This window comes from Eumetopias jubatus, unplaced genomic scaffold, assembly GCF_037043125.1.
Source record: "Eumetopias jubatus isolate StellerSeaLion01/CBP00866 unplaced genomic scaffold, mEumJub1_p1.0 scaffold_10, whole genome shotgun sequence".
Lineage (NCBI taxonomy): Eukaryota > Metazoa > Chordata > Mammalia > Carnivora > Otariidae > Eumetopias > Eumetopias jubatus.
The window spans coordinates 21,666,460-21,680,290 of record NW_028274816.1 but is presented as its reverse complement, the minus strand read 5'-3'; the positions used below and the strand labels follow the sequence as shown (position 1 = coordinate 21,680,290).

The window sequence follows — 13,831 nt, the reverse complement described above, 5'->3', positions numbered from 1 at the left end:
AATCCAGTTTCCATCCCAGCCCTATTTCCTTTTTTCTCCCAACAGTGCTGGGCCTAGGGTGAGGAATCCCTCTCCACTTACTTTCTACTTGCTTCAGGAGCCTTCCCCACTCCATGTTGAGCCCACTTAGCCCCACAACTCTTTGGCCCTTTGACACCCCCATCCCTGCCCGACCTCTGGACAAAGGGAAATTGGGAAACACAGCGGGACTTCCCCAGACATGGCCAGCAACCCTAGAGAGGTGCCTGGCCTGGAGCAGGGCGAGCCACTTTCAGTGACAATAGAATATAGGGTGAAAGGTGACTGACTCAGTCTGCTCCTCCTTAGAGGTACCCTAAATACGTTCTGGGGGTCTGGCATTCTTGATGTCCATAGGGCAAGAAAGGGAGAGCGGGGGTTGAAAAAGAAGTTCATTATTTTTCCCTCAGTGGTCTTCCCAGTAAGTTGGCCTGTGTACTGTGCCAGGACCCTGAAATATGACAACTCAGGGCTACAAGGCTACAGGCTGAGGCTACCCTACCTGGGCAAGGCTTACATTCTTTGGAGTCCTCTTAATGGGGCCAAGGCAGGCCTAGAGAAGTCAGGAAGGGGGCTGATTCTTACTATTGCCACAGAGTATGAGCTCACTCGAGCTCCTAAAGGGCCATGCACCTCAAAGAAACTTATAGCTCCTCTGCACATGCTTCTTTTGGGAACCCACATTAAATTCAGAGGTCTGTGGATTTTATTTATAACTCAGAAGTGTGTGATCTTGGTTGTGATCTTCCCGTCTCATTATTTTGGCTATAGCTCTCCTTCCCTGCAGAGTACCAGGTCAGGGGAGCAATAAGTGTGTAATCTTTCCACCTGTCTGTCTCTCTTTGACACGACCCTGGAGATGAAGAGAAGCACAATATGGAGTTAGGTTGGTAGTCCTTCACCCTCTACATGCTCTCTGGCAACATTAGCTGCCTGGGCTATCCTGAAACAGAAACATACTTAGAGCCACTTTCTTTATCTTTCCCATTGATTTTGAAATGCCCAAACAATCACGAGTCAAAGAAAAATTATGCCTCGGGTCTGAAATACAGGGTACTCACGTGTAAAGTGAGCCCAAAGCTAACATTTGGAAGCTTCATCTCTGGTCTGGGCCACACCAGTCTTCTCTCACATCTCTACCTCCTCTTTGATTCTCCCCCCACTCCACATGGCCCTCAACCCATTCCTCTCACAGAGGAAGCTCCTCAAACACAAATGTCATTCCTTTGCCTTCCTATCTAAAATCTTCAAGGAACGGTGCAGTCTAGTTCCAACTCATCTCCTCTCGGCACTTCAGTTCCCTGAATGGACCATGTTCCTTCCCATTGCCTCTGCCCTTGGCCCTGTGCTTTGCCTGGTGACTTCCTATTCATTCTTCAGGTCTCAGTTGAAAGATCATTTCTTTCTTGAACACCGTGTGACTCTTGATCTTGGTGTCAGAAGTTTGAGCCCCACATTGGGCACAGAGATTCCTTAACATAAATAACAATAAAATTTAAAAAAGAAAGATCATTTCTTTAGTGGACATTTCCTGACACCATACCTCTCAGGCTAGGACAGGTCCCCTGGTTATATATTCTCCCAGCATCATGACCCACATCTTCCCTGCCCTGCAATCCCTCTAGGTGCTCCACACTCTTCTACTCTGCATTCTTGGTCTGGGAACCTCTGTGTGCCCCCTCTATCTGTTACCATTGTAATTGTGCAAACTTCCACTCAAATGACAAGTCCTCATTGATGCCTTCTCCAATTCCCATAGTGGGAATTCCTTCCTCTGCCTCTCTCTCTCCCTGTCTTTTTCTCTCTCCAGGGCATCTTTGGGCTTGTATTTAGACCTGTTTGGTACCAATACCAAATATCATCACATGAGTTTTGCTTTTCTCAACTAAACTGTTGGCTGCTCCTAAGCTGAAACCAGACAGTGTCACCTTTTCACTATGGTGGGAGGAAACTCAAAACACGCTTGATGAACCAATCAATACAGAGTCTCTGAAATTTGTTCTAACATAAAACACAACTGGTTATTGATGTTCTTTTATAACCTTCTACATTTAACCTTCTACATTTAACCTTCTACTAGTTTCAAGTGACACTCAGAAAAATGTCTGATTTTTTTTCCTTTTCAACATTTTCAGCCAAATGTTTCTATGTGATATGATGCCTAGGATTAAGTGCCAATTATTTCTGTGGGCAGGGAGAAAGGAGGAGTCGATGGGAGGAGATAAAAAAAATAAAAAGGACCAATACAATGTAATCGGAATAAAATTTTTTCTTAATCTTGTGAGTAAATACCACCATACTAGTGGCAATGACACCGAGAGCCCCCCTGAAGGCAGAGAGAGGAAGCTGCAGAGAAGGTGCTCAGTGCTAGCTCCATAAACTAGGCTCTGGAACAGAGTCTGAGACACTCTGTATTAGATACTGACCCGTGTCATGTGCCACTGGTGAGGAGGAAGACAGCGTGCTTTTCCCAAAGGGTGACGATCTCCCCAAATGATGACTCTTCTCAGGAGGCAGGAGTGCTTTCCCAGAATAACCTTTTTGCTCTTTATTCAGCTGCTGCAGCAGATACTCATTAGTTACCACCAGGGATCTGAGGCACGGGCAAAAAAGACAGTCATGAAATCATAAAAGCAAAGTAGATGCTATTCAGACCTGAAATGTTTACTAAAGACAAATGTAAAATGAAGTAACATCTTTAAATAGAAAGAACTGACTGGTTTATGAGTGGATTATTTTAAAAGCAGGCTGACAGTTTATTTCTTCATTACAGTTGTTTATGTTCCAGACTAACTGTAGCAATAACACAATTCACGTTTTTTATAGTGATTGTTCTATTCTTTCCAAAGCACTTTCATGATGAGGTAAGTAGAAGTATTAGAAGACTGGCACCTGACCAGGTCTCCAATTTCTATCCCCAAATCTTAACTTCTACTTCATCTAATTTATCCTAATTAACTAATGGTGCTAGTCATGACTGCATTCTTGGACTCTGTATTACCATGTAATATTAAAAGCTATCAGAGACTAACCAAAAAAAATGCATGCACAATTCTGTTCATTGCAACACTATTTATAACAGCAAAACACTGTCCACCTAAATGTCCATCAATAGAAGGCAAACAAACACGGTTGCAGTCCTATGCAGTTATAAAAAGGAAGGAGAACTAACTCTATATACTACTGTAAACTGATTTCTAAGATAAAATGTTAAAACAACATTATGTTTTTTATATTTGTCTGAATAAGGTAACATTTTGTAATTTGACTTTGGGGCCATTTAAATGTTTTATATAATTATAAAACAAGATTAAATAGGAACAATTAAATTCCTTATGAATCAAAAGCAAAATGAAACAAATTGAGGCTGTACATTGAACTGATGGTTTAACCACACACAGAAGAATTATTTCAAGTTACTTTAAAATATAGCAATTTGACTGTACATCACCTAAAGAGATATACCCTAATGTTCTCAAAATGTGGTCCCCAAATCAGCAACAACAGCATCACCTGGAAACTTACTGGAAATGCAAATTCTCTGTCCTCATCAGACCTGCTGAGTCAGAAACTCTGGCCCAGCAATCTGCATTTAAGTTTTTCAGGTGATTCCGATACCCCAGTTTGAGAAGGATGACTTTATGCTACTTCCTCTACTTTTGTGTTTGAAATAATTATAATGAAAAGTTGTTTTTTTTTTTTTTTTAAGCCATCTAGAATGGGTCTGGGTCTAATTCTCTGAATATGAAGCTATCCTAATTCACTAGGTATTCATGAAGTAAAGTTTGGGGATGAAGGTTTGGGGATGGGGTTCTTATATTTAAACTTCATTCAAAGTCATAGTGAAGGTGTTTTGCAAATCAAAATGTCAAGAGCTTCTGTAAATGTACCAACAGTCTTGAGGCTTCTTCTGATTTGTCTAACTGGCATCCTGAGGGTACCGTTCTTTGAAGAGGCTGATGCTTTTGAGCTCCTCTGAAGAGAACAAATACATGGGACTTTCCGTCACTCTCCCTAAGTGCTTGATGTCTCTTCTGAGATCATTAGGAGGCAGGCATTTTTCCAGAAGAGCCAGACGGCTGATTTTAGGGGCACATAGTGACCAAGAAAAGCTAGCTGACTCAAACAAGGGTCCTGTTGGATCTAGTGAGAAACTACTTATTATTGAGGGGGCTGTAACCCACCAAAGCCAGCAAAGACATTTAGTCCCTCATGTGTCCTGGAATACAGAAGGTTTACACACAGATACACCTAGATACATGAGGTTTACACACAGAATAGAGTTAATTTGAAAAGGACATAGATATTATCAAATAAGACAAAGCTGATAAAGGAAAGTAAATATCTGCTTCCAGAAGCCAGCTAGATAGGCCCTCTCCTACCTCTGACTTTCATGGAGAAGGGCCACTGTCTCCTCCAGCTTTTTCAGCTGGGCAAGCTCCTGGTTCAGGCAAGCCACCTGCATGTTCAGCTGTTGGTTTTTGCGCAGAAGATCATCTACAAGGGGTACAGTGGCCAGGTGTGAACAGGATTCCAAGCCACTATCTTTGAGCAGAGCTTAAGTAGTCAGGTGGCCATCTTAAAGAATTGGGGGCCCCACTGCCTCCATCTCCGCCCTCCATTCACCATTCCCTCCCTTAGAGACAGCAGATATGGGGCTTAGGAACAGAGAGACCCGAATTAAAATTCAACCATTTAATATTGTGCATTAGTTTATTTTTCTGAGTTTCACTAGGGCTAATAACCCTGCCCCACCACGGTTGTGAGGATTCAATCCTCATTTAGCATAGTCAACACATATTAGGTTCTCTATATTCTCCATTTTAGTTTGTGAATGTAGGTACTTCACTCCTTGTAGAATCTGTGAAAACATCTGGAACTATGTCAGGCACATAGTAATAACTCAATGAGTGCTTGCAGAAACTGAATTTGTAGTCAAGACACTCATACCTAGCTCCCCAAATATGTTACCGATACTTGCAATAATGAAATAGGTAAAAGCACAGGAACTCTGGTCCTAAGGAAGTCAGTCTTCTAGAACAGTACTTCTTAAACTTTAATATGCTTACAAATCACCTGGGGATTTTGTCAGAAACAGATTCTGATTCAGTAGGTCTGAGGTGAAGCCCAATATTCTACATGTCTAACAAACTCCCAGGTGATGCTAACGTTTCTGATCTATGGATCACCCTTTGAGTAGCAAGGTTCTAGAAGGAGGAAAACAGAGCTGCAACAGCTGGTTCAGGCAAGCCACCTGCATGAGTAAGCCAAAATACAGTACTGGGCCTTGTGGCCGATTCAAAGTAGGTATCTAGTGAACAAACATCTATTTTCAGAGTAGCTTAGTGGAGATGCCTTGATAATTCAGGTTTGTGACAATCAGATAGTGATGAGTTTCTTCTGGAAATTCAGTGCTGACTTCCAAATCAACTTTTTCTTATAAATCCAAGTGCCCATGATGTTTGCTTAGGGGTGCTGAGCTAGATGTTTAAAGCCAAGGGTAGACTTTATCTAAAATACTGGCCTAAACGCTAATAATAAAGTAGTACAAATCAAGATGTCAATGGGATGCTATTTTTCACTTATCACAATGGGAAAAACAAAAACAAAAAACTGAGTGTGGGCAAGGATGGAATGAAAAGGGCATTCAAATACATTCACTGCTGATGTAAATGTAAACTGAAATAACCTTGCTTGGGAGTGATATGACAATATGCAACAAAAACCTCAAAAATGTCCACATCTTTTGAGCTACTGATTCTACTTCTAGGAATGTCTTCTAGGAAAATAGTCTGAAATTTATGTACATAAACAGCTGCATTATTTATCATAATGAACATTAAGATTCTCAGCTCCAACAGAAAAGAAGAAACAATTTCAGAGAAGTATTTCTACTCAGGTCTTCATTTAAGCATTTCATTTCAAGTCTACTGAATGTTTGGAAATTCTTTAGAATTATTCATGTGATATTATAGGAAATGCTTTTGCCATTAAATAAATAATATTAGGATGTAAAAATCGGATTAGTGATTGCCTAGGGTAGATAGTAGGGTAAACTCACTGCACAAGGGTCTGAGGTAAAAGAAATGTTCTGTATTTTGATTGGGATGGAATTAAAAATATATATATTTGTCAAAACTCATCTAACTTAAAATGTGTGCATTTTGTTGTATGTTGTTTATTTTTAAAACATCAAGTCACAAATTTTATTTTTTAAAAGTTTTTTTTAAAGATTTTATTTATTTATTTATTTGAGAGAGAGATTGAGAGCACGAGCAGGGAGAGAAGCAGAGGGAGAGGGACAAGCAGACTCCGCACTGAGGGCAGAGCCCAACGTGGGGCTCAATCCCACAACCCAGAGACCACGACCTGAGCTGAAATCAAGAATCAGATGCTTAACCAACTGAGCCACCCAGGCATCCCTAAAAGATTTCATTTTTAAGTAATCTCTACACCTAACTTGGGGCTAGAACTCACAACACTGAGAGTTCCACAGACTGAGCCAGCTGGGTGCCCCTCACAAATTTTAAGTTGAAAATATATGTATAGGAGTATGGTGAAAGAAAATAAACCAAAAATAATAATGGCAGTTATTGCAGGTAATGGGATTATACTTTCCTTATATTTTTCAAACTATCTATAAAGAACATGATCTTTTTAAAATTTTAAGTAGTTTCTACATGTAGGGCGCCTGGGTGGCTCAGTCGGTTAAGCTTCTGCCTTTGGCTCAGGTCATGATCCCAGGGTCTTGGGATCAAGCCCACATTGAGTTTCCTGTTCAGTGGGGAGCCTGCTTCTCCCTCTCCTCTCTGCTTGTGCTCTCTCTCTCTCGCTATCTCTGTCACTCTGTCTCTCTCTCTCAAATAAATAAATAAAATCTTAAAAAAAAAAATAGGTAATCTCTACACCCAATGTGGGGCTCAAACTTACAATCCTGAGCTTAAGAGGCACACTCTCTACCAACTGAGCTAGCCAGGTGCCCATAGAACATGATCTTCTGCTATAATCAGAAAGTGTCAATTTCAAAAATAATGACAATAATAACATCTGTACTTGCTTTACACTGACAAAGAGCTTCATATGGTAACTCAAGCCACTGGCATTACAACTCTCTGAGGAAGATGATTGTTTCCATTTAGGAAGCCATGTGACCTCTAGATGATGAAGCTTATTAAATGGGTCATCTATAAACAAACAGTTGTCTTGGGACACCCCATGTTGCTTTCCTGAACTCACCATAAGTGTGTGACTGGTGCCCACTCACAATCAAGGTAGCAGCACCTTCCTCCAACTGCTTGATTTTTTCTGACAAAATGAGGTTTTCTTCTAGCACTCTGACCAGTTTTTGCTTCAAACTTTCCTTTAGATGAGAAAACAAAATACAAATACATTAAGAATCTGAAATTCTGTGGAGGGCTTTTAGAAGACTGAAAGACGTTTTCCTCTGTTTTGTGATAAACTAAAAGGAGGTCAGCATCTCTCAGACTTTCTCATTAGAATTTTAATTCATTGGTAAACATAGCTCAAGTGCAGCAAACAAAAGCACAAGGAGATGCAATCTTTCCTGTGAGTTATCCACTACTCTTGCAGGACAAGTGCTTCTTTTGACAAGTGGCCAGCAATTCTGAATCAGCTATCTAAAGTTTCTAGAAACTCAAATTGGTGTGTGAAAATCCTCTTATGTTAAGAAAAGAAGGAAAGAGCCTAAGGATATGAGTCCCTTCTTCCTTTCCCAAAGTCAGCAGCCTGATGTTCTAGGAATGGCCCCTGTTTCAGGGCTCTCTGTTCCATCAGAAGGGAGGAAAGACAATCCCACAGATATTGGCCTTCCCTCATTGAAATTAAACCATAACCTTCGAAAATATGAACCTAAGTATTTTCATTCTAAGGTCATTCTTTTTTTCTTTCTCCAAGTCTTTCTTCAGAAATTTTGGAATAGGGGCGCCTGGGTGGCTCAGTTGGTTAAGCGACTGCCTTCAGCTCAGGTCATGATCCTGGAGTCCCGGGATCGAGTCCCACATCGGGCTCCCTGCTCAGCAGGGAGCCTGCTTCTCCCTCTGACCTTTCTCTCTCTCTCATTCTCTCTCTCAAATAAATAAATAAAATCTTTAAAAAAAATAAAAATTAAAATTAAAAAAAAAAAAGAAATTTTGGAATAGGACTAGGATTAGGGAATCATCCTGCAGAACCTCCAAGTTGTTCCTATGCTGGCAAGTTTTGTGTTCCTGATTTGCCTTGACTGACTTCTCTGTATTTTGGTTCCCGAACATCTAGGTGCATGGTGATGATGATCTTTATGGCACAAAGCTGTTCTAGTTTTGATGCTCTGTCCTATTCTAGTAAAGAAAGAGTAGGAAAGGAAGATGAGAGAGGCATACCATGTCATTAGGGACCACATGCCCAGCTTCCTTCAGTTCCATCTCTCTCCTGCGGAAGGTTTTTGACGTATCTTCAGGATGTGAGTGACACCACTGCTGGGAAGGAGCAGGGACTACCAAAGTCAGAAGTAAATCTCGGGCAGGACCTGCCAAAAATTCAGGTTGGGCACACGGGCCAATCTTAAAAGCTAAAGCACAGAATTCCTAGTCAATAACTACCAGCTCTGTAGGACAAATATGGTAATCTAATATTTCCTTTTTACAAGAATTTACAAAGTGTCTGTAAGAGGTGTTTCATAATGGATAAGAAATTCTATCCCATGCCTTCTATGGAGAAACAACAGTAGACCTTCATGAGTAGACCCTCAATAGCCCTGTGCTATTCTCTAGTCACTGATGAGTGGCTCCTGAGGATAATTTCCTAAAAAATGAGAGCAAAGAGTCAATGTGGGAAGGAAACTATACTAAGAGTTTTTCTATGTGTCCCTTTAGAATTAAAAAAAATTGAGCCCAAACAACTTTAAAGTTTCTAGTTTTTCCTAAACGTTTACCACCACCAAGATCTCCTTGAACTCTTTTTCCATTAAACAACAAATAAACATGTGGAAGGCAATATTTGCAGAATGATTTTTCCTCCAAGTTCCTAAAAAAGAAGCCCTGAGTCCAAGTCATTTATTCATTCAAGTTTTTCAAATCATAACATTTCAACAGGCATCTTAGAATTCTGATGATCAAACCCAATTTTTATTGTATTTATTACTGGCACTGTCCCAAGGATCATAAAATCCTTTCATAATCATTAATACCACCACCAATACCACCACACTCTATTTTACATATCTTATCACTCTATATTTTACTCAAAGACTACCAAAAAGTCATAAAAGGAACAAAACAATTGGTACACGAGGGAAGAATGTTGATGAAACAGGGAAGAAGATTATTAGAAAAATGCAGATTTGTCAATTACTGTGCCGCTGACAAATTTTGGTGATCATGGGAACAATTTTTTCCTTGCAAGTTAAGGGGACTGAGTGGCTTTTATAGGAACACAGAACAGAAGCAAGGTCTGAGCCCTTCTCCAGGAGCTGAGAATGCATTCACTTACCGAGAAACTTCTTGTTAAGAAGGAGAGAGCCAGAGCCATTCCAGTGCTTATCCACAAGCTCCAAGAGCTGTCTGAGGACAGTGGCCACATGGGAAGTTCTGGCAGAGATCGGGGGACTGTGATTTCCTGGCAAACCATGCAAACTGCCCAGGTCACTAGAGAGAGGCTCAAGAAAAAAAAAAAAACACCAACCATTTGTCATTCTTACACAATATGGGAAGAATCTGGACATTTAAAGTGTTAACATTAAAAAAAAGGGGGAGTTTCATCTTTCAGTTTGGATTTGAATAGAATGTTATTTATGTCCAAGCAAATATAGTAGTTTATTCAAGGATAATTTCAAAGATAACAGTATACTCATAATTTTCTGTAGAGATTTTTAGAAGAAAGCATTAAATAAGTTTTGACACCAATCTATGGCTCAATATATCAAGTTATGTAGTATAAAAAGACTAAACTTGCAGAACAGTTTAAAAACATATTAGACATCATAAAATGGGGAGTATTTTTTTTAATTTTTAGTTTAAGTAATCTCTATACCCAACATGATGCTCAAACTCATGACCCTGAGATCAATAGTCACATGCTCTACTGACTGAGCCAGCCAGACCTCCCCAAAATGGGGAGTATGTTATTGTATTGTATCTTAAAAGATTTATTTATTTTAGAGAGAGAGCACGAAGGGAGTGGCAGAGGGAGAGATAATCTCAAGCACACTCCAGGCTCAACGTGGAGCCCGATGTGGGGCTTGAGCCCATGACCCCAAGATCATGACTTGAGATGAAATCAAGAGTCAGATGCTTAACCGACTTTGCCACCCAGGCACCCCTGGGGAGTATTTAAAAATTTTTTACTCATAAGCTTATATTTAGTGTGTTAATATATAATAAACATAAATGTTCTATAACATTTTAAAGATTTTATTTATTTATTTGAGAGAGAGAGAACATGGGCAGAGGGGAGGGGAAGAGCAAGAGGGAGAAGCAGACTCCCCACTGAGCAAGGAGCTAGACACAGGGATCCCAGGACCCTGGGATCACAACCTGAGCTGAAGGCAGATGCTTAACCGATTGAGCCACCCAGGCGCCCCTATGTAAAACTTTTTTTTTTTCATTTGACAGAGACACAGCGAGAGAGGGAACAGAAGCAGGGGGAGTGGGAGAGGGAGAAGCAGGCTTCCCGCAAAGCAGGGAGCCCAAAGGCGGGGCTCGATCTCAGGACCCTGGGATCATGACCTGAGCCAAAGGCAGACGCTTAATGAGCCACCCAGGTGCCCCTGAATGTTATATGTTAAATGTTATTGTTGGACCCACTACTAAAGATACTTTTTATTTAGTAAGAATCTTATATAGAAAAATGTATAGGTAGATTTGTCCAGTAAAACTCACAATTATTTTGTATTCATTTAGATATGAGATATATATTTATTCATTCATGAGTGAATGAATAAAAAGCAACTGTGAATAATTTTAAGATTTAAGATTTTAAGATTATAAACATCAGTGCTACAGAGTTCACTCTTCAGCCAACCCAGAGCCCCTGGCAACTTCTGCATTCCTTGCTGTGGTAAACTCTGTCACTGCTTATTATCAGAGTCCCCACAAAATTTACGCTCTGGAAGTAGATTAGGGAATGTTCTCACTGTGACAGAAATGAGAAAATGCAGAAGGGGAATGCCTTTCCTAAGGGCAGAAGAGTCACAGGCTTTGGCCTGGCAGTATTAACCACTGGCCTCTAAAAATCCCTTTGAATTTGTAGTACCCTTGGTCAGAATCATTGCCACCCTCAACAGAACGCAATTGTGGTCTTGGATCTGATGTGTTTGTTGCACAAGCACAAACAAACCAATACTTGCCTCGCTTCCCGTAGCATCTCTGAAACCAATCTTTGGATTCAGGGTGGCAGGGATATTGTCCTTCCGTTTGAATCCTCTCCTCGATGGGCTTAATGACCTCTTGGTCAGATTCTCTCTGTGTTCTGAGGTCCCAGGAGGCAACAGCAGTGTCCGTAGAGAGTCTCCCAGGGCGGAGTTGTTTGGGAAAGAACCAGGTGCTGGTGTTAAATCACTGAGACTGGTAGATAATTGTTGCTCTACATTAACCAGCAGAGCAGGGTCACTGTTGAAATGGGTTGTGGCATACAGATCTGTGAAGGAAACAGGCTGGGAGATGACCCTGCCTTTCAACTCTCTCCTGTCTCACTTCAACCTTACCCCACCTAGAGTCCAATGGTCATAATAACCTCTCCCTACTATATAACCTCAACTCTATGGATCCTTTCCCTTCCCCCTCTCCACCTGACAAAACCCCAACTCTGGCTAAATCCAACTGTCCACATACTCCAATCCTACATGAGAGCAGTAGGCAGGGGCTGGAGAGTAACATGCATCTCTTCTGGGGTGCCTGGGTGGCTCAGTCGTTAAGCGTCTGCCTTCGGCTCAGGTCATGATCCCAGGGTCCTGGGATCGAGCCCCACATTGGGCTCCCTGCTCCGCGGGAAGCCTGCTTCTCCCTCTCCCGCTCCCCCTGCTTGTGTTCCCTCTCTCACTATCTGTCAAATAAATAATTAAAACAAAACAAAACAAACAAACATACATCTCTTCTGTCTTCACTGTTAAGTAGTATGTGAAGTATATTGCTCTGACTGTGGCCAGAGAAGACTAGACACAACTAGAAATATGTCCTGGTATTCTATTTAGCTATAATAGTACATAGTTATGAAGCTCACATTTCTACAAGTTTTCTTTAATAATGTATCTATCATGTTAAAGTCATATCCTGGAGATTTCTGGAGGTTTCACTGGCTGATAGCCCAAAATCAAATTTAAGAAATGCTAATATAATTTAAGAAATGTTAACTCCAAAATTTCCAGTTATACCTCTATCTCATGACTAGGAAAAAGGACTATAAACTGACAGGAAGCTATTACCTGAACTAAGCTTCAAAAGCCTTCCGGTGCCAGAGTCAGGGTTTGACAGAGAAGTCAGTAAGTCTCCACAGGAATGAGATGTGGTGGCCTTCATGTCATTTGAAGGCTTTATGCTATATTCTCGGTAGCTCTTGCTTCTCGGAGGCCTTTTTCCAAGACTTCCGTGCAGGGATAGATTGTGAGAATAATGACTATCATAATTTTCTAGACCAACATCTGAAGGTAACTGATAGGGATGGATCTGGCTAGAATCACCCACATCCAGACGTTTACCCAATGAGACATCATGGGTAAGCTGGTAAGTATCAGGTTTTAGTATCAAATCCTTTTCTGGAGAAGAACCTGAAGACTTATTGTCCAAAAAAGATAGTCGGTAGCCTTCTCGAGCCATCTTCTCTGGGGATTGGACTGTGGACTGACGAGGAGAGTAGTGTCTAAATTCTAACCACCACCAAGGGGAAAAGGAAACACAAAATACAATGAGAATTCTTCTTGGCTCAGTTAGGGTACCTCTGTTCACTAGACATACCTCTGTCTACCAGAAAAAGTTCTCAGGAAGAGATGGTTTATAATTTTGATAAATAGTGGCATAAAATGATAAAAGGACTTTTACATGGAACAACAACAAAACATGTTGGACACTGCGTAAACAGTAAAGAATCTTTAACATTCTGGAGATAAATTTCAAGTCAACCTAATCCCCTAGGCATTTCCTCCTAAAACTATAGTACCAGAGTTTTTCTAGATGCTGTTTTCATATAAAAATTTTGGTGTACCCCATATGACAAGAGTTGTGATCTTATGTCTTCAGTCTATAGACAATAGTTGGTAGGTTTATGATTTCGTAGACTCCTTACAATAATGCTAAGCCCACTCCTACCCCCAAACTCCACTCAGAGGTTCTAGGTTCATACACTGGGAACCAGTATCCTAAGCCAATTAAATGGCAGGGAATCCAAAACTATGAAAATCCCTAACCAGCTATAAAGCATTTCTTTCAGACAGCTGTATGTCATCTCTAAAGAGTGTCATAGTGGGGCAAGTAGAAGAATTCTTTGCGCCCTTTGGAGTTTTCAGAGTTTCATACGCTTAAAGGTCTTCCTTAGGAAGCATACCTGAGTTAGTCACGTTAACTTCAAAAACGTAGAACCAAGGACTCTTTATCTCTGTAGGACCTACAGAATATCAGTGTTTTACCCAGGGCTGGCCTACACAGTGAGGGAAAGGTTGTAGAACAATATTTTTATGTAACAAAAGGATTCTAACAAGTGATGAGGTTAGATAATTCAGACTGTGCCTCTTATTGAAGACATTAAAAAAGTGCGATGATACATGTTCTTAAAAGCATCAAAGAGCTTGTTAGCTGGTGAGGATTTTCTAGGCCAAAATCTAGAAAAC

General features: G+C 40.7%; 1 protein-coding gene across 1 annotated transcript in view; it reads right to left on the bottom strand.

Annotated features, from left to right (window-relative positions):
* Positions 1-2,301: 2,301 nt before the first annotated feature.
* Positions 2,302-13,831, bottom strand: part of LRRC36 (leucine rich repeat containing 36) — a 41,139-nt gene continuing 29,609 nt past the window's right edge. Inside the window, exons 8-14 of the mRNA XM_028096824.2 lie at positions 12,434-12,874; positions 11,360-11,649; positions 9,505-9,670; positions 8,397-8,542; positions 7,255-7,378; positions 4,401-4,515; positions 2,302-2,611 (exon numbers count right to left, since the gene is read on the bottom strand). Coding sequence (XP_027952625.1) covers positions 2,386-2,611; positions 4,401-4,515; positions 7,255-7,378; positions 8,397-8,542; positions 9,505-9,670; positions 11,360-11,649; positions 12,434-12,874 — 1,508 coding nt within the window. The 3' untranslated portion in view covers positions 2,302-2,385. The remainder of the gene's footprint in view (positions 2,612-4,400; positions 4,516-7,254; positions 7,379-8,396; positions 8,543-9,504; positions 9,671-11,359; positions 11,650-12,433; positions 12,875-13,831) is intronic.